At 37.1% G+C, this 27,977-nt stretch overlaps 2 protein-coding genes across 2 annotated transcripts; both read left to right on the top strand.

Annotated features, from left to right (window-relative positions):
- The first annotated feature begins 9,111 nt into the window (after nucleotides 1-9,111).
- On the top strand, nucleotides 9,112-9,903 carry LOC127847991 (uncharacterized). Its single transcript, XM_052380243.1, has one exon. The coding sequence runs from the start codon at nucleotides 9,112-9,114 to the stop codon at nucleotides 9,901-9,903; it is 792 nt and encodes a 263-aa protein (XP_052236203.1).
- An 8,884-nt stretch (nucleotides 9,904-18,787) lies between these two features.
- Nucleotides 18,788-23,789, top strand: LOC127846922 (neuronal acetylcholine receptor subunit alpha-5-like). Its single transcript, XM_052378327.1, has 5 exons — nucleotides 18,788-19,010; nucleotides 21,053-21,177; nucleotides 21,422-21,550; nucleotides 22,006-22,173; nucleotides 22,654-23,789. Exons 1-5 carry the CDS (start codon nucleotides 18,845-18,847, stop codon nucleotides 23,209-23,211), a joined length of 1,146 nt encoding a protein of 381 aa, XP_052234287.1. The 5' UTR covers nucleotides 18,788-18,844; the 3' UTR covers nucleotides 23,212-23,789.
- The last annotated feature ends 4,188 nt before the right edge of the window (nucleotides 23,790-27,977 follow it).

A 27,977-nucleotide genomic window follows, 5' to 3' on the forward strand; every position in this document is an offset into this window, starting at 1 on the left:
AATTGAAGTACAAGTATACTCTTTTGTTTATTTATTCCTTATTTACTCGCTTGCCCGTGTGAGATATATATGGCGTTGTGCAGATTTATTGACGTTTATTAAACTTAGTTCAGTACTTAACAGATTGATTCATACACGGAAAAGGGTGTATACTGCATATTTTTAATTGTGTTGACGGATATTTTGATTTGTATACCCGTTATTAAACTCAAAACAAATTTATACTAATGTATGTGTGCGTGTGTGTGTTTCGAGGTTTGAGGCTGAATTTTGTGTCTCGTTTTTTCCCAGCACTCATAAATAATTCACTGACTACAATCCCTTTCATAATAGCGAATTTCAAATTGAAGATTTTTAAATGTGTTGTTGCCTTTTGCTGTTTGGGGAAGCCCCACTACCCGTAGGAAATTCCACCTTTTTGGGGTAACGGAGCGCATATATATAGCGCGTACAGCAAACCTTCGGCGACATCTTCACCCGAAACGACGGCACCGAGACCGGCAGTCGAACTTGGCGCATGCATGGCCCACTGGAACAAACATGTGTGTCAAGTTTCGTCGCTCTCGGACATATAGCCAGACACATAAGTTATGAAAAGGCTCCCATTTTGGGGTAACGGTGCGCATATATACAGCGCGTATAGCGAACCTTCGGCGACACTTTCACCGGAAACGACGGTATGGTGACTACCAATAAAACTTACATGCGCCTATAGCAAGGATTGCATCCGGGTCGCCTAGGTGAGAAGCACGAGTGCCAACCACTGCGCTGACCCCGAACAACCGGAGTGCCAACCACTGCGCTAACCGAACAGCCGGCGAATGCCGACCCCCGCGCTGACCAAACAGCCGGACTGGCCTCGCTCTGGGAAATCCACTTAAACCTTTACCACTTAAATACTTATTTTGACGTATTTGTAGTACCTTAAAAAGTTAAATTTAATTAAAGACCTTTCTTACCAGATTCAAGTTTTAAAGGCGTCATTTCAAACCCTTAGATACCGATGAGCAGCAAACAGCATACAACCTGAACATACGGCGAGTTTCTCGCATTCTGTTCTGGTTTTATGCTTTTTGCACATAATCGTTTTCACTTTGTTTCTGAATGGCAAAGGGTTAATTCATGTGCGTTAAGATTAGTCATATGTTTGCTTACGCAGTCCGTAAAGGCCTGTCAGGAATGACATTTTCCGCCTAAATGGATTTCCGCTAATAAGATTATGAATAGAATAATATAATAGAAGAATACATCTGTATTGCATAAAGCGATAAACGTTTTTCAACTCTCATTTGTTTTTCATTTTTTTCCAACACTCTAACACCTCAATTATGACTTGGAGATGAACTATTCGTTGGATTCGGGGCTGTCCATTAAAAAACAAAATAATAGATCAATCGCATAACATCACGGATGAACTGGCACGCTTAATGCTTACCTTAACCCATTTTAGCCTAGTGGACTCTCCCATCCTTCTAAATTTGATCAATTTATTTCCAAAATTAGGGATATCTAGTATATTTATTTCTATATTTAGAATATTTTTTACAGAAATTTCTTTAAGCAAACAGCGCATACACTGATGCGACGCCGCATCATGCACAAGTTATTATAATGAAACTTGGTATACACATTTAGCTTTAGGTTTGCCACAATCTGTCTGTGATTCCCTTCCTCTGATTATATGGTTATCTATCAGCCCACTTACATATATATGTGTGACGATTTTTGCCGGTACTTTATCCTTTAGGTTCATTATTCTTTGAGTTAATTCCTAGTATTTACATTAAAACGAAAGTACATTTCCCGTTTGCAAGTATTTGACTTTTCGGTAAGTTCCACGCAAATAGCGTGTGCATTTTGGATTGATCATTGTATTTCATGTACATAATTTAATGAATCAATAGTACAAGTCGGTTATAAAGCTGCACACTATTTATTACATTATACGGGCAAAAGCCCGCGAAGCGGGCGTTGACCGTTCATACATATGGGAATTTAGACATATAATTACATAAGAATACCACATATGGATACGTCTCATAAAAGTTTGCCACGCGACATATATTTTCGCGATGCTATTTATGAACTTGAACAAATCAAAAACACTTTGACATATGCTAATTCACATGTAAATACATACCTCAGAAAAAGTTATATCAATGACATCATAATTGTGTAGCAAATCGCACTAAATATTCTCGCATTATTTGTTTTTCTTCGCAACCGTTCCAGAATTAGGTCATTACTCAATTATCTCCCCTGAATGCTCTTCTTCAGTGGGTATAAGCCGAAGACTGGTTCACTACATATAGTAACAGTCTTCACCGAACACAATTTAGGGGAACATAACCCGTCTTTAATATATTGCCGAATCTCCGATTTCTGTCGAATTTATTTGCTTTGATCTTTTCGATATCTTATTGTTATTATTATCCTGACAAATCACAAACGCTTGTTAACAAATTATTTGTTTTAAACACTATAGTTGGCATCTCTATTCTTCAAGTATTCTCGCGGTATTTCAATAACGACACCCTACTGTTTATGTATCAGAATTTGTGACGCATTTTCCATTCGCTCTCAGAAAGAAGTTTTACTTTTGATCATGAGCAATATTCTGGTAAGTTGTCGTTGTTACCCACCAGAAACACATTTATTCACAAATTTTTAAGATATTCAGATCTAACGTTTTAGTCTTTTAGCTTTAATTTTTAAAGTATGTTCACCTCGTCTGCTCGCACTTTACCGATATCACAAAAGGTTACATATCACTATAAATAGTTTAGGCCTAAAACCACAAAATCAGATACCGTTGGAATTTTCGTACCACAATCTTACGTAAAAAATCTTCCAGATTCGAAATCAACAAAAAACAAGACATTTATCAATTGTCTGCATTATTGATCAAATTTTAAGATATTTGTTGGTTTTCCGTTTTTAGAAGATGTTCTGTGAAGGCAAGAGCTGGGCATCATACAAGCCATTCTATTCAGCAAAACTGACAGTTTTGGTTTACAGAAATCAACAAAGGAAGGATTCCTGAACTATCAAATTTCCAAGCTATACACACAGTTATTATCTGTGGTGATCTTTATTGGTTATGTTTGTTTACTTGGATGGGTCATGTGTGAACTTTTATAGAACTTTGAAAAGTCTATATATGTCTATCTATAAACAAAAATCAGCTATTGTATAATAAGATCAGATGTGCAAACAATGTCAAAGGGTTGTTAAATTAACAATTTGAAGGCAATTATGCTGAAAAAAATATGAAACGTTTCGGTGCAAATTTTGTCTGTATATCAACAAGTGTCTGCCGATAATTGTCAAACTAGTAATACAAAACTTAACACAAGTATGTAAAAGCACTAAGTACCTGTGATCATTTTTAGTAAGATAGTGTAATTCTAAACAGTAGCAAATAGCTTGTTAAGTAAATGCACAATGCAATTAATATGATTTCCGTTCTATTGTGTAATTAATAAATTGGTTGTTACTTGTTAATCCATGATAAATGTTTTATGGCTAGTACAAAACCAGCAATGTTAATTTAGTAAAAGGTAATACAATAACACCACTTTGTAATTTCATTTACGTAAATATTCTTGAAATGTAGGTTGATGACAGTGTTTTAGTTTTACTTATTTTGTAACTATTATTTTATGTGCAAATAAATGATGTGAAGTGTTTTGTATCTCCACACAATACCACATACCTTTTTATATATGTACTGTGTTATGTGTTATTTGAATGTTTAAATAAAAAAATATGGATGATATAACATGATGCATTCTAATATTTGCATTCAAATTGTAACTATAGAGCTAAGTGTATGCAGTTTAGACTGTGATTTTAGAATTGCTACAAAATGGCTAGTTTTTTTAGTGGCGACAAAATTTAAACTATTCAACAATAGTTTGGGAAAGAAAACTAGAAACCTGCAAGATACCTGTATTTATTAAATATTTTAATTGCGAATCAAGTATGTTGTTATGCTGTTACACATAATTATACATTGATAATAATTAAGAAGACAATTAGTGGTGTTAACGTTTCCCAACAGTAGAAATCATTCTTCTGATGAAGTCAGTGATATACAGACGAAAGCTCCAGGTATGGCTTTCAATACGTAGTGTGTGTTTATTTGACAGTCTAAAACTTATTGGATTAAAAAAAAATCCTGTCAAATTTGTCAATCAAAATTGATTTGACACATCACATGATTTTGATATGTTAATCAGTGTACTGTATGCTAAATGCTACTGCTTTAGCAAGCTGTCAAGTTGAATTGAGACATTTGATGAAACAAACTGTTTCCTGGGTAGGACCAGTACTTAGTGTCTATATGACATACCATGATGTCGAAAGAGTACAAGACCTGCTAAGTAGAACGAGAAATGTACTTCGACGTACATTTTTCACCGACCCTTGAGTGATAGCCAATCAGAAGACACCTTACGTCTGTTGCTTTTAGAGATTTTTGACATTGAACATTATTATTATTATTATTTATACCGAATCATGCGACTATCGACCGCTTACTCATAGATATTGTGCGTATTTATTAAACATTATTATTATCATAATTTATACCAAATTATGCAACTATCGACCGCTAACTCATAGATATTGTGCGTATTTATTGACCTGGCGTGGCGGAATTAACCTCTGACTTATGCTAGTTATGGTTATCACAAAATACGACAAACGGGGAGTTTATAATACATTATTTATCCCATTAATGCTTGGTAACTGGTTACCGTTGGGAATTTCCTTCACAGTAATGCGCTGGACGGTCGTCATACTCCGCCCCGCATGATCATTTCATACACACAATATGCTGAATAATTTTAATTTTAAAAAGGTAACAATTGAATCTTCTTCAAATTTGTATATAATCTATTTCAATGCATTAAATACTTGAAACTTCTGTGTTGTTTTTTTTTGCCATTCTGATATTTTTATTCATTTTGTCCTCAACTAAAAAAGAGATTTTAAACATTTATTATGAATAAATCTGAAGGAAAAGCGGCTCAAGAGACTAGTGTTTTGATTGGCTGTTCAGAAAATGTGTACGTAGAAGTACAAACATGTATGTCGAAGAACAAATTTTACTTTGACATACAAATATATACTTCGAAGAGTATCTTATATTCATGTCGACGTACAATTATTGTACTTCGACGTACATTTCTCTTTTTAACGTGTAGGTCTTCTTGACTTTCAACCCAAATGGTACGCCATAGTATGTCTTTAGGGTTATCTAAAGAATGCTCCCACTTAAAGGATCAATACAGAGACCTCCCAGTGACTAAGCCAGTAAGCAGACACCCCATCCACTATACCACAGACATCCAACCAGCTATAAATTCCTGTGGCTAGAAAAAAAAAAGATGCTAGATCTTTAAGCTTGGAACATGTAACTCGTTTTAAGATTGATTTTTTTGGATGCATTACTCAATTATTGCAACAATTATCATATTTTGAACACAATCATGTCCATATATTTATTAAAAATACATGGTTATCAAAAAAACTTAAAAAGCTTTTGCCCGTAAATTAGGTAGCACCTATAATCATATTATAGTCACAGTATTATACAATTAATGTTCGAAACGGTTGGGTTGTGTTTTCACGAAATGAAATAGTATGGTGATGTCTTTAGCAAGCCGGTCACGTGAACTATCAGTATATAAAACACGTCTTTCTGGGGGCGATGGCCATATGGGAGACAATTCCGGTGCACTCGATAAAAAACAAAAACAACAAAAAGTCTGCGTTCGATTGCCGAACAGATCACAACGTTTAATAGTTTGCAGTAATTAGAGACCATATACCATTGGAAGTATCTGTGACTTTGGATGCCTTTTAAGTGGGGAAGACCCAGGCATCTTTGCGCATATATCATAGCTTGCTGGATAGGCTTGAGAATCATATAGAGGGATTTCAGGAAAGGGAGATTTTTACCCTAACACCGTCACGTCCGCCATATTGGAGGCAGTCTTGAAATTTTCAAAGCGTTCTTTTGTTGTCGATAAACAAATAACAAATATAGAGAGTTATATGTTGCGTTAAATATGTAAATGATGGCAAAATCGAAAGAAAATGTGCAGAAATCGATTGCTTACAAAGATGGACTGACTTATGATGAAAAACAGCGATATGAAGGGAAATTATCGATTGTCGGTGGACTTGATCCTTACGAAGAAAAATTGAGTTGGACACAAGATGTTAATGTGTTGCCGACAATCACGTATCAAGACATAGTGAATTATTTATTATTCACACCAAGCCGATACACCAAGGACGATTTAAAAGCTTACAAGTCTTTAGAGGCTTACAACCAGTTTGTGTGCGGATGGGTCCGTGATAAAGTCGGGATTGTACATGGACAGCATGTGATTGTAATGGCAAAGGTATTTATTGTTTTGAACTTACATTCTTAATTTCTACATTTTTCAAAATTAACTTTCTTTCGTGTCAATAATGACTCTTTGTTGGTGATTTAAGCATTTGCTGAAGTGCCACAGTAGTCTGCTTGGAAAAGTGTTGATCGATGACTGCCTTTAAACTTTACACACAAAAAATAATTCTGACACGTTTATGCCCGGAATGGTCTAACCTCCTTCTTGGTTACATGATTGCGCATGGATATTCTTTCATAACGTGCATAATATCACGGCGATGTACTCAAAATTAATAGCTTCTTATTAACTATATCGCTATATTATAATATGTACATGAATGTGTGTCACAGAGAATGCGGGAGAAGCCTTTAAGACCCTGGATTATCGCCACTAAAGACGGGAACATTGTTTCTTGCCACTGCAACTGCATGGCTGGACTGGGCGAGGCATGTACACATGTGGCGTCACTTCTATTCGCCATTGAAGCTACAGTTTAAGTACGTGACGCGAAAACTGTAACCGAGTCTAAGGCTTACTGGCTTTTGCCATCAGATTGCAAGTCTGTGTCATATCAGGAGGTGAGGGACATTGACTTTGTGTCAGCAAAAACAGCTAAGAAGCAGTTAGATCAAAAACTAGAATTTTTGTGTGCCTCAACACCTGCTATATCAGAGACCCCACTCGAAAAGTCAAGAAATGTGCCTGAAGCGACAGCAGAAGACTTTATGGCTTTTGCCGAACAATTGAGCAAATTAAACTCTAAACCAGCCATATTATCACTTATTCCCCCCTTTGCCCAGAAGTATGTGCCAAAGACAGACACTGATGATTTCCCTACAGTGTTGACTGAACATAGAAACGAAAAAGTAATTGGAGCGTGTTATACGGATGTTTTACATGCTTGTGCCAACATTGAAATAAAGTGTTCTACCCAACAAGCCGCAAATGTGGAAGAACAAACCAAAAACCAGGCGAATTCAGTTATGTGGCATCGTTTTAGGGCAGGGCGGGTTACAGCGTCAAACGCAAAAGCTGTTGTAAAGACCAATAAATCTGACCCTTCGCAAAGCCTGGTGAAATCGATATGCTACCCAGACTTAAATGGCTTTACCTCTTTGGCGACAAAATGTGGGCGCGACAATGAAAAAACGGCACGAGATGTGTTTATGAATAAAATAGGACCAGTTCATGATAACAGCATGATAACGGACAGTGGTCTTGTGATTAGTCAGACACACCCATTTATTGGGGCATCGCCAGACGGGGTATTCACGTGTGATTGTTGTGGGGCTGCGTGCATTGAAATCAAATGCCCATACAGTATACGCAGTGAGGAACTCAATAGTGAGACATGTGATTTCTTAAAAGAGACAGATGGGCAACTTCATTTAGACAAAAAACATCAGTACTATTACCAGATCCAGACAGAGGATTGTTAATGCACGCCTCAAGTGGTATCTGGAGACCAATGATTTACTGGCACCCCAACAGGCAGGTTTCCGACAGTTTCGCTCAACTGAAGACCAGACTACTTACTTATCACAAGAGGTCGAAGACGCATTTCAAGAACAGAAGGTAGTCTTGACAGTCTGGATTGACCTTCAAAGGGCGTTCGACAAAGTCTGGACTGATGGTTTACAAGTGAAACTTATGAGGAACGGAGTTGACGGATCCATGCTGACCTGGATCAAGGCATATTTATATAACAGGAGAGCCAGAGTTAGTCTGAACCAAACAAAAAGCAGGAAGTTCCTACTGCGCTATGGAGTCCCCCAAGGTGGAGTCTTATCTCCAACACTCTTTGTGCTTTTCATCAATGACATAGTGTCTGAGCTACCAAAGGGAGTAAAAGCCGCACTTTATGCAGATGACTTGGTGCTATGGTGTAAGGAAGAACATGCAACCACGGCCACATACAGAATGCAGGGAGCCATAGACAAGCTTACAGCATGGGCCAGTGACTGGTGTGTCTCCATTAACAAGGAAAAATCATCCACAACACTATTCACCATGTCCACAAAGCAAAGAGCTGGAAAGATCATGATGGAAGGAACACAGCTGAAGGAAGAAGATGAGGCTACATACCTAGGAGTCACATTTGACAAGAGGCAAACTTGGAAGCCACATATCAGCCGTATTGAAGGAACCGCCAGAAGGAAACTTGCTTTGATGCGCAAACTTGCTGGAACAACATGGGGTGCTAATGAGCAAATATTGAAAACCATATACCAGGGCACAGTGAGACCCACAATGGAATATAGCTCAGCAGCATGGTCCACTACAGCGAAGACCAACCAGCAAGCCCTCGACAAGGTACAGAACCAAGCACTGCGAATCACAACAGGGGCCACCAAGTCGACACCCATTGCCTTCATGGAAAAACTTACTGGTATACAGCCACTGCATGAAAGAAGACAAACTAAAGTACTACTACAGGCTGAAAAGTTCAAATCCCTACCTGACCATCCAATAAAAGCTAGACTAACTGAAGGTACTAAAAACCGGCTGAAGAGAGGTAGCTTTGTACACCAAGTGAAGACACTTAACAGACAGTTTGCACAACAGCTGGACACTCAAACAACTCCACTCAGCTCTGAAGACATTGTTAATCCAACAGCAAATGATCTGTCAAAAGTACAAATCAGACTCCCTACTTGATTCAGAAGCACAAAATGAAATCCTGAAAAGAAGTCATACCTTAGCCATGATAAACGAGGATTTCCCATCAGATCTGTGGACACATGTATACACAGACGGATCAGCTACTAGAGCCGTTGAAGACGGAGGAGCTGGGATCCTCATCAGATATCCATCAGGCAGAAATGAAACACACTTCATGGCCACAGGAAAGAGGTGCAGCAATTACAAAGCTGAGACAGAAGCACTCATGAAGGCAGCCTCTATGATTGAGAACTCACCTGAAGATACCACTTCAGTAGTATTCCTCACAGATGCAAGATCAGTCCTTGAAGCTCTGACAAACAACACCTCCCCAAAACTAGCAAAACTTATGACAAGACTCAGCAATAACCTCAACATAGCACTCCAGTGGATACCTGCCCACTGTGGAGTGTCAGGAAACGAGGAGGCTGACCAACTAGCTAAACAGGGAGCAAAAACAGAGCAACCAAATACCCAGGTTACATACAGAGAGAAAGTCAGCATCATAAAGGCAATCACCAGGCCCCAGCAAGAGCAAGATGCTTATCACCTGCTTAACAGAGCAGAACAAGTAGTGATGGTTCGACTACGCTCAGGACACAACAGACTGAATGCCCACTTGTACAGAAAATACAAGCTGGTACCCTCACCACTCTGTCCATGTGGAGAAGAGGAACAAACTGCTGAACATGTTCTTCAAAGATGCAAAAGACACGATCAGGAGCGAGCTGCGGAGTGGTCCGAAGACACAACCCTCAACAGAAAACTGTATGGAGGTCTGGAAGATCTAAGACGGACTACAACATTCATTGCAGAAACTGGCATGATTGTGTAGCGCGAACGCAAAGAAGAAGAAGAAGAACCAGATCCAGACGCAGATGGGTTTGACTCGCATGGAAAGGTGCTTTTTTGTTGTGTGGACGGAGAGAAACTGTCACATAGAAGCAGTGATGTTTGACGAGGGTTTGTGGCAGACTATTTGTGAAGAAGCAGAAAAATTCTTTAAATCGGCAATACTGCCAGAATTAGTTGGGAAGTTCTACACGACATTACCAGGATATGTCTTAAAGTCAGTTGATGTTAACAAGAAAGTGGTGAATGACAGTCTAAATTGTTACCCCACCAATGTGAGTGATGAAACTTTATACTGTCTTTGTAGTCAGGTGGAACACGGTGAGATGATAGCATGTGATAACACTGAATGTATAATTGAATGGTTTCACTACAGGTGTGTTAAAATAGAAAAACCACCAAAGGGCAAATGGTACTGCCCTGACTGTCGCAGATTACCGGCATTCAAAAGGAAGCGAATTGTGTAATAAGTTGTAACCTACTGTAGGAGGAGTATGGCATTTAAACTTTAAGTGATTTTGTAAGAAAAGTTTGATGTACTTTATTAAAACCATAACTGTTTTGCTCATTACCTGTATATCATTGTATATTTTGTAAATGTTTTGTATATATTGTAAGCTTCCAAGATTAATAAAATGTACATATATTGTATACATCACTGATGATCTAATGAGACGCGTTCTGAGAAAACTGGGCTTTATGCATGTACTTAAAGTGTCGTCTCAGATCAGACTGTTCAGTCATCACAGGCTTATTCGCGAAGGCACTTTTCTAATTTATGACAGTTGCCGTTAAAATGAAGTCTCTTTTTAGCAAACATCCAATTTAGGAAGACAGTGTCATCCCTTATTCGCCAGTGCAGACTGCACAGGCTAATCTGGGGCAACACTACGCACATGCACTATACCTTGTTTTCTCAGAACATGACTTAAATAATTAGATAGTACAATCAAACATTAGAGCAATATTCTAAAACATGTTGAAACCTTAATATCGGATATTGTACAATGTACAGTACACGTTTCCTGAATTAATTGCAATAATGTTTACTTACATGATTTGGGTTGAATATTTGCCACACATTTATATGTACAGTATTTATTTATGAAAAATTGATACTGTTAAACCTCTAAATATTAAAATCTTTGTTGCTCTTCTAATGGTTTTTATTTTGATTATTCTCAATACATGTATGTATATATGCATTCAATAAATATTTATGTTCCTTTCATAGTGTAATATTGATTACTCTTGCTCTTCAAAATGAGAACCAGTCCATATAAACAATCAATGAGAAGCATTTCACTCAAAACAAACAACTGAGTCATTCATGTTAACTAGAGAACAACAGACATGAGCTATTTTGTCGATCACTGTTACTACACCCGCTTGTCCGGAATTAAGAAAACTGATAGGAATTGTTCCGTTCAAAAATGTGTATTTTTGTCTGACAGTCCCAATAACACGTTCCACATGTATACGTACATTAGCCAATTTTCTCGTTGTTTCCAAATCTACCGGAGAAAGCTGGTCTCTTCCCTTTGTGAAAGCAGGGATATTCACTTGGGCACACATTATTCCTACACTGTCTCGTATATCGAACCCTCTGTCGGCTAATATAAGATCACCAGGTAATAACTTATCAAGAAAGCCGCTGTGCTCTGTAATATATTTATCGCTAACTCTTCCGACCCAAGCTTTAGATATGAAAGAAACGGTTCCTTGTGGTGTGATACCTATAAGAAATTTGATGGTGTTATGATGTTTATATGAGGACCAGGTTTCTGCACGCGCTTTCAGATTAGATGGTCGCTCTATGTTTACTTCAAAACAATCTATGATAACAGCACATTTACGTCCAAAGTTTTTTCGAAACTGCATTGGCATTGTCAACTGTAATGACTCGCGGTCTGGCCAATGAACGAATGGTTTCATCCGTAAATACATCACATCAATAACACTTGAAAATATCCTAGAGACAGAAGCCTTCGAAATGTCAAAATCGTACGACAAGAAAAGCACTGATAAATTCAGTCTTAACCGCATGAGTGTGAGAACTAGACATCTAAATTTGTCCAAAACATCCATGTTTTGCAAGAATGGCTCAAGGTAATTAAACAGTGTCATAAGTAAAGCAAATGTGGCAAGTCCAGTCAGGTTCTTAACTTTTTCATCGTTGTCTTCAAAGTCTTTTGGTGAAAACCTGCGGTCATTTTTCTCACAGTTTTTCCGTAATGTTTCATTTTCCTGTCTAAGAGCATTAATTTCACTGTCCATTGCACGAAGGTAGTTTCCATCGATTTCAGTCTGACATGACATGTCCTTATCCTCTTCGTCTGTCTGTTCAGACACCGAGATGTCAGGCTCTTTCGTAGTTTCAGCGAAAAGCTCCAGTTTGCGACGCTTCCTCTCTTTCATTCGGTTATACCGGCTGATACTAGGCGTAGTCCCTGTCTCAACCGACACATCTTCATGTTCTTGATTTCCTCCGAGATGTAATGTAGGACACCAATCTGGGTTGTTACGGTCATACAGCCCTGCTTTTTTTCCCTGAAAAGATCAATAGTTGTGTAATAATTATAATCTGTAAGCACATATATGCATTCCTTTTCATGAAAAATTTGTATAATAAAGTTTGCTAAACACGTCATCACTAATTTCATAGCTTTATGTTTGGCAAATGTGGGTGGGGTATGGCACAAAAACATGTAATTTATGTAGCTTTGTTATTTTAATAACATGTATATTTCCTAACAAACAAAAAATTCGCACTTACCGCTTAAAAAATGGACTGAACACACCCTGACATTATCCAGATTTTTATTTTCAAAGTTCTGGTTAATTTTGGCTAACCATTCACGACGCCGGTCCTCGCTCAGTTTCTCACATTCAGAGCCTTGATTTTTTATCACTGCTGGAAGTCTATAGAAATTCAAGTCCTTTTTACGGTCCTTTCTATTCGAACAACCAATAATTGCAAATTTCAAAACCATTTTGTCGATATGTATCACATAAAATCAGAACGTTAAATCAGCTTTTGTGTCTGTTCATTCAGCGTATCGCATTATCGGATTATCAGCTAGCCTCCGAAATGGCGGACATCCGGTGAATTACGTAAACGGAAATCCCTCTATATTAGTCCGGGTCACAGGTTTCCTTTGGTAATATTAGACAGTGCACGTTTCTGGTCTCTTCGGTCAGCCTAAGTCAGGGGCATTTCTGGGACTTTTGATGCCTTTTGAGTTGGGGTTACCCAAGCAACTTTGTGCAATATACGATAGATTGCTCGGTAGCCTAGAGACTCATACACTAGTCCGGGTCACAGGTTTCCATCAGAAATATAAGTTAGTGAACGTGTCAGGTCTCGTAGGTATTAAAGCCATCCGAGGCTGACCCAAGTCACACAAGACACCCGAGGTGACCCAAGTTAACTCAAGTCAACCCAAGTCACTCAAGACATCCGAGGTGACCCGAATAACCCAATCACCTAGGTGACCCAAGTCACCCAAGATATTCTAGGTAACCCACGTCAACTCAAGTCGACCCTTGTCAACCCAAGTCGTCCCAAGTCGACCCAAGTTAACCAAAGTCAACCCAAGTTGACCCAAGTCAGCCCAAGTCGAAGTCGACCCTAGTCAATCCAAGTCAACCCAAGTCACCCTAGGTGATTCCAGTCACCTAAGTGATCAAAGACATCCAAGTCACACATGGCATACGAAACTGGCTTGTATAGTGATTAAACGTTCATCATTCGAATAATACAATAATTATAAATCATTTATAGTGTAAATATTCATTGATTCTAATTTAAATTGAGGAAGTTGAGTATCTGATCAAACGGCTAAGGAAAGCCCCAGGAAAATATGTGTGTTGAAAAATACCACTGGTGTTTGAGGCCATTGTATATATCCCGAAGAAACGGTAAACACGTTGCATATATATATAATGCTAGATATGTATAATACTTAACATATACTACAATATTATGTATGATCAAAACTCATTATAAATTGTGTTTGTCATATCAAGTACATGTGTCAAATTGCTTGACAATTAAACTCTTGCTCCGAATAGAGAACATCCTGCTATGATAAAGTTTCTTTTCTTTAGGAGCAGCTTACGTGTCTCGACGTTTATATTGGACAAATACGGACTAAAATCCCAGATGGATTTTGTGCTATGTACCAACGCAGTCTGATGTCATATTAGCCTCTGGTAGGTCGAACATAACATAATATAAACCATTTAATGTATTTCCCTTTATATTCGAGTTGCATCCGTATGTATTTGCTTAAACAATAAATCACTCCCTTTTTAATGTCGTTTGCCATGATTATTTGATTTGAATTGCATTACACACTTTACCCTTTGATCACAATAAAAAAACAGAACTGCAGTTGCTAAAAAGGTTAGCACAAAAAAAAAGAAATAGTCCAATGCAGCAACAACGTCTTCCCATCCAAGTTCAATTGCAAGACGGCTGTCTCCGTCACCTTTACGGCTGTCTCCGTCATCTTTACACTGACAGATCCGTGCTAAGCGGTATAGTGTCATATATCCTGACCCAATTGAGTGCGCGTATTTATCTCTGAACGCCAGTCGCGATTCTAACAGTGACGTCATTACGGTCGCAGTGCTCAGTGCTATCATTGCCGTAATGTAAACTGAGATGATGGTGTTCGCGTTCTTCGGAATCTCAGACGCTACTATTGTGAGAAACACGGCCAAAGACAAGAACACTGTGACAGCATAGGAAGCGCGCTCACCCGACGATACCGGAAGTGCAAATGTGAGGACGTTTAAAAACGAAAGTAGAACGATGGGAATGAGTATGTAGAACACGTAAAATGTTGACTTCCGCTTCAGCGTCATTGTAAATATAATCATAGAGTCTTCACTTGTGTTGGACTCTGCAGTAGTAGAATCCTGAAATGATACATTCAGTTTTCGAAAATCATACAAAAAAGTCGCATTATATAACACTATTCTTAAAGGGGCCTTTTCACGTTTCGGTAAATTGATAGCATAAAAAACAAAGTTTCAGATTCGAAAATTATCGTTGTAATTATGATATTTGTAAAGAAACAGTAATACTGTACATTTCTAAAATATCCATTATATGCTTCTTTTGACGATTTAAAAACCTGAAAATTATAAAGCGTTGCAACACAAAACGATTGAATAATTTGGAGAATTCTGTTGTTGTCGTTATATTTCGTGACACTACGAGGATTGCATATATAAAGTATAAATTACATAATTCATTGTAACAGAACATTTGGCAGTGCTCTAAGCATTATACTTTTACTCCACGCGTCAGTGGTTCGAGCCCAGTTGAGTTTTTTTCTTTCTTTAAGTTCATTATTGTTTTTGTTTTACTGGAGCCTTTTAGATTACATTTGATGAAAAACTTCAATACATGCCAAAATCTGTGAAAAGGCCCGTTTAATTTAGTCCTGATATTTCTCAATCAACAAGGGAGACATTTTACATCATGGAAATCATATGCGTGTAAAAATCAGTTGCCCAGTATAAAGGAATAAAAACTAGGCTGAGATATATTTCGATAATTGCTGTTTTCTAAAACGCTGCAAATCATACCAGCGACCATCTTAAATTTTCTTCAAACGCGTCCAGGTAGATGCCTTTCTGTTCCTCAACCATTTCTACTTCTGCGGCAAAATAGCTCCATGCAGAAAACTTAATTGGACATTCCTTTGTGTCGCACGGGAAATATGTGAAGTCTACGTCACACGTTGCCTCCAGAATGTGTACCAATAAAATGTATTTAGACACATAATACATTTTTCTTTACATTCTAGAGGGACATACAGTCACTCATTCTATACAGTATTAGCCAAGGGGCACGATTATTGATTATCTCCCTGGAATTTATACTAAGTACGTCGATAATAATACGTCGATAAAAAAATATTCATATTTGTACGATCAACTCGATCTTCTACTCGACTAATACAAGACCACTTCCCGAGCGCTTCTCGATCAATTTCCTACTCGACCGCTACTCGATATTTTTTGACATGTCAAAAAATATCGGGTAGGAAGCCCGACCAATGCCGACCTACCTGACCGCACTAGACCACTCATGCCGACCGAACCAGACCAGTACCCGACCGCTTGTGGTTACAGTATACTAAATAACCGTTTCATGAAGTGTTGTACTCTCTAAAAAAATATCATAGTTGATTCGAAGGCATTTTGTACATTTTTAACTAGAGTTCTGGCTTTATTGTTTGGAGAAAGTAGTAGGGCATGAATAGGTGCTCACTACTAGATCCCTGAAATATGATAAACTTTGAGACTAAAGGAAAACATTGCACTGAAAGAGGTAACATTCCACTATTAAACGGGCGGAAAAAAAGTTGCAAAATCAGTCGATTTTGACTTTTGACAAATTCTTTCTTGGTTCGTACATGACATATCTTTTTTATTGCACGAATCGACTCCGCTTAGAATGGCCTTTAAGAAAAGGTATGGGTATAGGGGTCTCTATGTGCAAAATATGGCATTTATTTTCGCTTAAAAATGTCGCTTTTACATTGAATTATATAGGGAAACTATTTAGTATATTGTGACCTCGTTCAGGCTTGATCGAGTTGATCTGATCGGCAGTGGGAACCCAGCTTTACAGTGAAACAGCACGCCCGATTAATTTGTAGGCGTTGTTATTTATGCTAAAGACACTTACCTATCGTCATTGAATCAGAAGTACACAAGCTCCATACTTGTCCATGCGTTGAATATATAATTTCATCTGAAAACATCCCGATAATCGAACGACGACGTTTCAAGTGCAACATCAATGAAAGCGATTAATATTCAATAAGAACTAAATTATTTTATGAAGATTAATAAAGTTGTGCTTCAGGGAAATAACCCTAAATAAACTCTCACTCATTTGAGTGCCTGACAAAAGCAAAAAAACAAAACAGAAGTACAATGTCGTTTAATTGTTATTTATGAGTTTTATGTCGATGTCTGTTTTTCGTATTAAATGCGCACATCCATTAATTACGTTACGTTAATACTACAAGCAGCAGCTAATCAAGTACATAATTTTACAAAGTTGTTTTCTAATGTTACAATAAAATAATGCCTTTACCTGAATGTATAGACAGTAATTGATTATGCAAAATGTATTGAGGTCTTGTCGGCGGATCAACATTTGAATACCCGAGATAATTCTGATCGAATCTAGTCAGGTATTAGCTGAAACAATTAAAAATATAACTACATTAATTTTCCTATGTTTGAAATGACGTTTTCTGGTTTCAATCCTTGATATGATTATAAAGCGAAAGCGGGGAACGATACGAACTTCTCTTTTTCCTTGACCTTGTCAACAAATGGTGCGACAGATTTTCAAACGGCTGTAAAGTTTCATCGAGGACTATAGGGTTTAATGCTGCTGTTTAAAAATACTTGTTATTTATAAAAATATATAAATATTTCTTAAATTTTAATTGAATGTTTTACCATATGTTAACCCTTTCAGTGCGGGAACCGAATTTTAAAGGCCTTTGCAAACAGTTTGGATCCAGATGAGACGCCACAGAACGTGGCGTCTCATCAGGATCCAAACTGTTTGCTATTCTGATAGTATTCTTTGGAAAAAAAAATCAAAGAAAATGCTAATTTTAGAAATTCAGCCGACGACATTTTTGCAGACGACAAATTTCCCAGCATGCAAAGTGTTAATTTAGCTGCATGTGTATAATATTACTATCCTCTGTTCGATTGAGAAGCATTATTTGCATTGAAATCCAATTCATAATTTGCTAGTCTTTTTCTTTGTGGTGTTTAGAGTCATAGGAACAATATAGACACTAGGAGAACTTTAAGTTGTAAATAGATTAGTCGAGATGTATATGAACACACACGGTCTAGACAGGCGTTCACGATTTAAGATTTATATGTCTGTACAAAACCGATAATGTGTTTTAATGTGCTTTTTTGTTCATTTAAAGGGGCCTTTTCACGTTTTGGTAAATTGACAACATAAAAAATGTGTTTCAGAATCGCAAGTTTTTGTTGTAGTTATGATATTTCTAAGGAAAAAGTAATACTGAACATTTACCATGTTCTAAAATATCCATTATATGCATCTGTTGACGATTTAAAAACCTGGAAATTATAAAGCGCTGCAATGCAAAACGATTGAACAATTTGGAGACTTTTACTCCAGGGGTCAGCGGTCCGAGCCCAGTTGAGGGTTACTTTTCTTTCTTTCTTTAATTTAATACTTGTTTTTACTGGAGCTGTTTAGATCCAGTGTTTACATTAAATTTCGTCAATAAAAAGCATTTAATAGCAAACTTTAATAACCTCCAAAATCTGTGAAAAGGTCCCTTTAAGTTGTTTATCATACTTATGTTTACTTACAATCAAACAATAAGAACTATTAAAATTATCAAAACGAAACCGATAATGGTGGACTCCAAAATCTTAAAACTTAAACCGCGCTTCACAATAGAAAGCTCTGTTGTTTGTCCCCTAGGCCAATACTATGGTGAATAAACATTTCCACTGACCGGACGCTGACATTTGGCGCAAATGGAGTTTTGCGGATTTATCTTGTAAATCATTCACGGTAAAAACAATATTGAATTGATATTTACGTAAGTAGAAATACCCCTCTATACAGTACATACATATTTGGTGACCTGTTCATAATAAAACCTGTCGGAGATTCACAGCGTAAAGCCAGTAATTGGTTCGCTTTTTGCCAGTATGAAAGCTCTTTAAAAATTCGATATGAAAAGCAATCACAATTCGACATACAGGGTAAACTTCTGTCCACTTGCGAACTGTACACTTAAGGCACAGCCTAAAATCAAATCATGCATTTTCGGATTTATGGGATAGTGTTTTCAAACGTACAATGCGTTTTAGCACGCTTTTTGATGTTACAGTGGAGTTTGATAACGTGTTATGTGGCATCACAGACAGCCGAGGACGTCAAAAACCTCACCATGACGTTGTTCAAAACAGCTGGATATAGCAAAACCGTTCGCCCGTTAAAAAACCAGAGCCATGTGGTTGTGGTTCAAACAGATTTGGTTCTTAATTGTAAGTTGTATTATTAGAATATGTTTTTCCTTTACTATTGTGACATAAACCTTTACATATACAGTCAATTTAGTCGTAAAATTAAATGCACCGTTAAAATGCATTTTCTAATAGTTTATAATAACTAGTTAGTGTTTTTTCATAAACCCATTTGTTGTTTTGAACATTTTTTTCAGGGAGGATTGTTGTTATTTTTCCAGTTTCACGACACATAATGATGACCATAATAACATTATGATTTTTTCCGCGCGTATAATATGGCAAGTCTTGTCCAATTTATTTTTCACGACTTAAAAAAGTGCTCAATAATGATTGAGTACTATTAGTTTGAATACAGTATAACCAATCTGTGCTTGGTTGTATACTGCTCCTCTACCAACATCATCAGCATGGATGCCGCCGTCTTATAATGTTTCGGCCCTTTTAATTCCATGAACATTCTGATAGCGGTGGGCCCACAGTGGCGATCAGTCACTGTGTGTTGGTTGATTACCTCAAGCTCTTCTCCTCTCGCCTCAGCCACAGCCAGCTTGATGCCCGTTCAGCTTCTTGGCTCAGTCTCTGGATAGCCACTCGTCTCTCCCTGCCAGTAGTTCCTACTGCTGTCATCAGCCTGAGCACGGACTGGGAACAGAACCCTCTAACGCCAACTTCTACGGGAAATAGCCAAGTGCACTAGCTTTGTTGCTTGCACAGGTCCGTGAGTTCTGTGTACTTGACCTTTTTCCGCTCGTAGGCTTCTTCACATCTTGCCTCCCATGGTACTGTCAGCTCTATGGTGACAAGCTTCTTTCCTGTCTCGAACCAAAGTACAATATCTAGTCGTAGGGTCGTCTGGACCACGTTTGGGAAATCAAGCCTTCTACCAAGGTCAACTTCCATCTATAACCTGGGCAGATGACTAGAAAACACTACGACATTTAACCTCGCAGGTGCAAGTTTCATAAACTAACCAAACTTTGCATAGCAGGAAAACGAAACATAAAGTGGGCATTTATAACAAAAACATTATATATGTTTGTCAGACGATAGTTATTTAGCAAAAATGAACTACGGACATTGAACGTTGTGTTGACGTTTCGGATCACGCTGTTAATGTCGACTTCGGATACCGAATGAAATATTTGATCCAACAACAGTGGCGGCTTAATTATTATTGATTTACGGCACAACATGAACCTGTGGAGAGTTTGGTAGACTTTCTACGCAGCAAAAGTCATCTGCAGTGAACATGTCTGGTCACTACTATACAGTCTGTTTGCTGAAGTTTTCTTTTTAAATACATTGTAAAGACATTTTAGTCATTAAATACTCTGTTTGACGTCTGAACACACATCTTCAGATTGCCGACACGCAGATAAAATCACAGACAATTATCAGAGAAACTTTAATGTTACCGGAAACAACTACATCATTAATTTGCTAAGCATTATCTGTAAATAGGGTGTTTTGTCAATTCCTAATTCTTTGTAAAAGAGAAATATATTCAGCGAACATTCTTGGTACCCTTTTCACTTTTCACTTAACTGTTAACCACCGCGATTCAAACCGATTCTATCATTATCATTTTTATCGACTAATCAGTCATTACTTGTCGTAGTACATTCTATACATAGATTGTGACGTCACTACGTTATTGTTACCTCTATACTAAGACGCATCACATTCCCCTAGTTTGGGGTATTATGCTTCCGCCAAAATAGTTCTGCGTAGGAATGAAAATGTTAATAATGAAAGAAAAATCGTTTTTATTGCGTGTTTAAAACGGAATGTTGTTTAAAGAAATGTTATTTTATTATGTTAAATGTGATTTTGAATCTCTATTAAGACTAATAGCGATTATCAGAAGCACGATTACCTGACCAACTTTCGCTTTCACTTTTCGATCGTTAAAGAAGGGCTACCCACAATTCCTTTCCCGTTAGTTCACAGGTTAGTAAGACCGGTGTGTACACAATGTGTCGTAGTATGGTGTCGTTTCAACATAAATCGAGTTAAAGCCCTCCAGCTTATTAATTGCATCGTCTTTGTTTTCGTTTAAGCTATAATTGATTTCAATGAGCAAGAAGAAAATATGAAGATCAGTGGATTCCTATCCATTGATTGGACCGATGAATTCCTTCAGTGGAACCCAGAAGACTACGGTGGGATTGACGTTCTTGAATTGGTAACAGCTCTTGCACATTTTCCACCCAATACAATATTGACACAACTTCGCAAGGATTCCTTTTTTTAATCTCCAATACAATAGTGTCAATAGTGTGGTCAACCATAATTATTCTGTTCTGAGAAACTTATTCTATGAATTCATTGATATTTTCCACTTAAAGTGCGAAATTTCTGTCCTGTGACACTACTGAAAGTTCGCGCTTAAAAGTGAAAAATATGCAAATTATTCATTTCCTTTGTAGCCACAAAATGACGTCTGGCGACCAGACGTTGCACTGCATAACTCCTTTCGGACATTTTCCGGTCTTGGATCCAGTAATTTGTTGCTGAGAGTTCATTATGATGGTCTGGTTGTGTGGTCACCTTACCAGGTTCGAAAATATTTAATGATTGTATTGTGTAATATGTGGTATTTATTGACATAATTATATAATAACTGACAATTTTATGTTAGTGAATGTGTATCCTTGAGATAAATATAAAACATAAAAATATAAAAAATATGTCAAATAAAACATTCAATTTTAGATACATGTATTAACAAATTGAATTTAAATACTCAGTATAAAGAAAAGTAAAGAAAGAGCGCAATTATTATTTGGAAAAAAGCCACACACAACACCAAATGCAACAACAGACAAATAACAAAATAGTTTACAAGTATAAATATTCTAAATCAGTAATACTATCTACGTACTTAGTATACATTCCAGGGAGATAATCAATAATCATGCCTTTGGCTAATACTGTATAGGATGAGGGACTGTATGTCCCTCTAGAACGCATAGAAAAATGTATTGTGTCTAAATAAATTTTATTTGTACAGATTCTGGAGGCAACGTGTGACGTAGACATCACATATTTCCCATTCGATACGCAGGAATGTCCGTTCAAGTTTTCTGCATGGAGCTACTTTGCCGATGAAGTAGAAATGGTTGAAGGACAGAAAGGCATCTACCTATACGCGTTTGAAGAAAATTCAAGATGGTCGCTGGTATATTTTGCAGCGTTTTAGAAAACAGAAATTATCGAAATATATCTTAACCTAGTTTTTATTCCTTTATACTGGGCAACTGATTTTTACGCGCATATGATTTCCATGATGTAAGATGCCTCTATTGTGCCCGTTGTTGATTTAGAAATATCAGGTCTTAATTACAGGGGCCTTTTCACATATTTTAGCATGTCTTGAAGTTTGAAGTTTGTCATTAAATGCATTATATTGATAAATGTTAACTTTTTTTTATTTTGTCAATTTACCAAGACGTGAAAAGGCCCCTTTAATAATAGTGTTGTATATATATATATAAAGCTCATGTATTAATGCATCTCAAAAAAAAGAGGTGGCACCCGTGTCTATTGTGTCCTTTGTTGCTTTAGAAAGGTCAGGACTTTAATTTAATAATAGTGGTATATAATCCGATATTTTGCGACTTGTTTGTGTAATGTTCGAAAACTGAATGTATCATTTCAGGATTCCACTACTGTAGAGCCCAACACAAGTGCAGACTCTATTGTTATTTTTACAATGACGCTGAAGCGGAAGTCAACATTTTACGTGTTCTACATACTCATTCCCATCGTTCTACTTTCGTTTTTAAACGTCCTCACATTTGCACTTCCGGTATCGTCGGGTGAGCGCGCTTCCTATAACGTCACAGTGTTCCTGTCTTTGGCCGTGTTTCTCACGATAGTAGCGTCTGAGATTCCGAAGAACTCCAACACCATCTCCATCATCTCAGTTTACATTACGGCAATGATAGCATTGAGCACTGCAACCGTAATGACGTCACTGTTAGAATCGCGACTGGCGTTCAGAGATAAATACACGCACTCAATTGGCTCAGGATATATGAAACTATACCGCTTAGCTCGGATCTGCCAGTGTAAAGGTGACGGAGACAGCCGTTTGGCAACTGAACTTGGATGGGATGACGTTGTTGCTGCATTGGATTATTTCTTGTTTTGGTTGTTTTTTGTGCTGACCTTTTTAGCAACTGCAGTTCTGTTCATTTTGGCGATCAACGGGTAAAGTGTGTAATGCAATGCAAATTATAAAATCACGGCCAACGACATTCAAAGGGGTGTGATTGATTTTTTACGCAATTTCATACAGATGCAACTCGAATAAAAAGGGAAAAAAAACGTTTAATGGTTTATATTCTGTTAAAAACTGGAACTACCCGAGGTTAATATGATAACATACTGTGTTGTTACATAGCACGAATTCCATCTGGGATTTCAGTCCATGTTTGTCCAATATGAACGTCGAGACACGTAAGCTGCCCCAAAAGAATAGAAACTTTATCATAGCAGGATGTTTTCTATTCGGAGCAAGAATTTAATTGTCAAGCAATTTGACACATGTACTTGATATTACAAAGACAATTTATCAGGAAAAATTAACATCAGTACCATTGATCAAGCAGTATTTTGATAAATGATAAAGTATTTTATTAGCTTCCGAAAACAACCGGTGTTATTTTGGCAACTGAACTTGGATGGGAAGACGTTGTTGCTGCATTGGACTATTTCTTGTTTTGGGTATTTTTTGTGCTTAACCTTTTAGCAACTGCAGTTCTGTTTTTTCATATGAGCCTCGGTCTGTGAAAAGGGGGTTTAATGCATGTGCGTAATCCCAGATTATACCGTGCAACCCGCTCAGGCAAATCAGGGACGACACTTTCCGCCTAAACTAAGGCAATGAAAACGCTTAAAAAGTATATTACACATGACTGTGTAATATAATAATATTCGAAATGTTTATATTACATGGAAACAGGGTATGGCATGTGATAAATACATATATTTTATAATAATGGCATAGATTGACCTTCACAAAACATATTAAAGACTTAGTATAGGCCCTGTTTATTTACCCCCCTCCACCCCATAATGGCAGGTACTATATCAGTATATAACATACATATATAACGAAAAAGGTGTGAAATACAATTGGTTTGAACCATAAACTACGATCTTAATTGCTGCTCAAGATAAGAAACTTTTCACGCGATATATGATACTTACAGTGAAACAGCACGCCCGATTAATTTGTATTTGAAGTTAGCCTATTTAGCATATTTAGCCTATTTAGCCTATTTAGTACATAGGTTGAAACTAACATCCTATTTAGCCAATTTAACAGCCTTTTCAGCCTGTTTAGCCTATTTTAGCCTATTTAGCCTATTTAGTAAATAGGTTGAAACAGACATCCTATTTTGCCTATTTGACAGCCTCTTCAGCCTTTTTAGCCTATTTAAGCCTATTTAGCCTATTTAGTAAATAGGTTTAAACATACATCCTATTTAGCCTATTTAGACTATTTAACAGCATTTTTAGCCTATTTAGCCTATTGAGTACATTACTTGAAACATACATCCTATTTAGCCTTTTTAGCCAATTTAACAGCCTCTTCAGCCTTTTTAGCCTATTTAGTAAAAAGGTTGAAATATACGTCCTATTAAGCCTATTTAGCCTATTTAAAAGCATTGTCATCCTATTAAGCATATTTAGTACATACGTTGAAACATACATCCTATTTAGCCTATTTAGCATATAAAACAGCCTATTTAGAAAGTTTAGTACATAGATTGAAACATACATTGTATTTAGCCTTTTTTGCCTATTTAACAGCCTTTTCAGCCTATTTAGCACATGCCTATTTAGCCTATTAAACATCCTTTTCAGCCTATTAAGCATATTAAGAACATAGGTTGAAACAAACACCCTATTTAGCCTATTTAGCCAAGTTTACAGCCTCTTCAGCCTGTTTAGACTATTTTAGACTATAAAGCCTATTTAGTAAAAAGGTTGAAACATACATCCTATTTAGCCTATTTAAAAGCATTTTCAGCCTATTTAGTGCATTACTTGAAACATACATCCTATTGAGCATAATGAGCCAATTTAACAGCCTCTTCAGCCCTTTTTAGCCTATTTAGTAAGAAGGTTGAAACATACATCCTATTTAGCATATTCAAAAGCATTTTCAGCCTATTTTACCTATTTAGTACATTAGATGAAACAAACATCCTATTTAGCCTACTTAGCATATTTAACAGGCTATTTAGAAAGTTTAGTACAAAGGTTGAAAGATTAAGCCTATTTAGCCTATTTAACAACCTTTTCAGCCTATTTAGCACATGCCTATTTAGCCGATTTAACAGCCTTTTCAGCCTTTTTAGCATATTTAGAACATAGGTTGAAACAAACATCCTGTTTAGCCTATAAAGCCAATTTAACAGCCTCTTCAGTCTTTTAAGCCTATTTTAGACCATTAAGCCTATTTAGTAAAAAGGTTGAAACATGCATCATATTTAGCCTATATAGCCTATTTAACAGTATTTTCAGCCTATTTAGCCTATTAAGTACATGAGTTGGAACATAAATCCTATTTAGCATATTGAGCCAATTTAACAGCCTCTTCAGCGTGTTTTGCCTATATAAGCCTATTATAGCCTATTTAGTAAATAGGTTGAAACATACATCCTATTTAGCCTATTTAGCCAATTTAACAGCATTTTAGCATATTTAGCCTATTTAGTACATAATTTGAAACATACATCCTTTTAGCCTATTTAGCATATTTTAAAGCCTTTTCAGCCTATTTAGCCTTTTTAGAAAGTTTAGTACATAGCTTGAGTCATACATCCTCCATAGCCTATTTAGCCTATTTAACTGCATTTTCAACCTATTTAGCCTATTTACTACATAGTTAACAGCATTTTCAGCCTATTTAGCCTATTAAGCCTATTTAGTACATAGGTTGAAACATACATCCTATTTCGCCTATTTAGCCTATTTAACAGCCTTTCCAGCCTATTTAGAAAGTTAAAAACATAGGTTGAAACATACATCATATTTAGCCTGCTTAGCCTATTTAACAGCCTTTTAGCCTATTTAGCCATTTAGTATGGTGGACGAACCAGTTATCGAACACCTAAGAAATTAAGTTAAATTTGCAAACACTTAAAATAACAAAAACAATTTGTTTTAACAAATAACTAACAGTTCAATCATTAAATAACTTATCTGTAAAGTTTTCAAGCAAATATCCGTCAAGAATTCATAACAATGATTCCTTGTTTATTGTCACCTCTAGCAGACTAAACAAAATGGCGGCCGATGTAAACATGACCTATTACCGAACAGTTCATAAATACTACTCCAGTGAATATAAACAAACATGAAACTGAACAATTTTTTTTGAAACATGAAAATTAACAAAATTAGAAAAGCATGTAGCTTTGAACACAAAAAAACAAGTCTATTCCTCTGCAATATTGTGGCAAGGACAATAGAACGGGTCATTTCTCCTAACAACATTTGTGGCTGTGCAAAACTGCAAGTGCACCCAGTGGCTACAGTTATCAAAGTCACACTTGGCCCACTTTACAAATATCAATGATACGCAGTTAGCAAGTTCTTTTGGCTGAAAGAGGCTGCATACACAACAAGTTTCATCATCATCTTCATCTTCAGAGGATTCAACATCAGTGTTTAGATGGGAGGGTCCAGGCTCTGGGTAAGTGTGTTGTTTTGTTGATTGTTTTTTTTTCAGTTGTTTGTTCCTTGTTTGTGAAACTGTTTCTTTTGTGGGCATAAGCTTCGAATGTTTGTTGGATTGTTCAGTTTGTTGCTTGTTTTTCTGTTCATTTGTTGCTTCAGCTCTTTCCCTGAGTTTCTGTTCAATTATCGGATCTGTTATTTCTTTGCCAGATGTAAATTCAAGAATGTTATTCTTTTTCTTTGCATTGTTGAATTCTTTCTTTTTGTTAATGACAACTTCTGCTTCATAGAAGAAAACATCAGGATTTCTTTCATGCATGTTTTTGTTGATTTCAGGAACAGATGGTGCAGCAACATATGGTAGCGAAGTGGTAAAATGCTCCTTGCTAACAGCTGACTCGTCAACAGGAAAAACACCTGATTTCTGGAAGGCAGATCGAAGATTTTCCACAGACAATGCTGCTACGTATGCAGCAGATCCAAGAGGAGCAACATTGTACCTTGTTATTTTTGTAGAGGGATTTTCTCTTATAAATCTGTGACACATGGAGTTGTAGATTTTTTGAAGGGGTCCAAAACAACCCACATCAAGGGGTTGAAGGACATGGCTTGTGTGGGCCGGTAAGATGAATAGAATAATGTTATTCTTCTTTGCCCAATCCAGCACTGGAACATTTATGTGGCTTTTATGACCATCAAGCAGAACAAGGATAGGCTGTGACTTGTCCACTCTTTGCACATATCTGAGGAAATGGGTGTCCATGTAGTGTAAAAACACAGCTGAATTTGACCAGCCACTGTCAGACATACACCCTGATGACCCTTGTGTAGACCCTTGTAACAGATCTGCATTCAGGCGTTTCCCTTTGAAAACAAAGAATGGTGGAAGCTGTGTGCCTAATGCGTTTCCACATCCAATTATTGTTGTAACGCAGGACCTTGACGAAGTAACTGCTGGTGCCTTCAATGTGCCACTTATTATGAATGGTGGGGTATGCTCTGTTTGGATACCTTTTTCGTCAATGTTATAGACACACTCAGGTTTGTTGTGGAGGTCATGTTTTTCAACAACGCTCATCAAATTGTTGAAATATTCATGAACATTGGCCTCTGATGTGGCTTCAGCTCTGTAGTTGGACAGTGCCCTCGGACGAACAACTCGCAACTCAGGCCATCGCTGCTGGAAACCCTTAAACCATTTCACAGACAAAGGTTTATCATTTGGCCTTTTACCAAGGAACACTGCATAGTTTGTAGCACTTGCTACAACTTCACTGATGGTATAAC

Source organism: Dreissena polymorpha, chromosome 10, assembly GCF_020536995.1.
Source record: "Dreissena polymorpha isolate Duluth1 chromosome 10, UMN_Dpol_1.0, whole genome shotgun sequence".
Lineage (NCBI taxonomy): Eukaryota > Metazoa > Mollusca > Bivalvia > Myida > Dreissenidae > Dreissena > Dreissena polymorpha.

Excerpts from the sequence above, each read along its gene's own strand:
- LOC127847991 (XM_052380243.1), top strand. The coding sequence starts at position 9,112 with ATGATAAACGAGGATTTCCCATCAGATCTGTGGACACATGTATACACA.
- LOC127846922 (XM_052378327.1), top strand. The coding sequence starts at position 18,845 with ATGTTACAGTGGAGTTTGATAACGTGTTATGTGGCATCACAGACAGCC. Across the intron at positions 21,178-21,421 it reads GGATTGACGTTCTTGAATTG|CCACAAAATGACGTCTGGCG; the intron begins GTAACAGCTCTT and ends TTTCCTTTGTAG. Across the intron at positions 22,174-22,653 it reads AAAATTCAAGATGGTCGCTG|GATTCCACTACTGTAGAGCC; the intron begins GTATATTTTGCA and ends GTATCATTTCAG.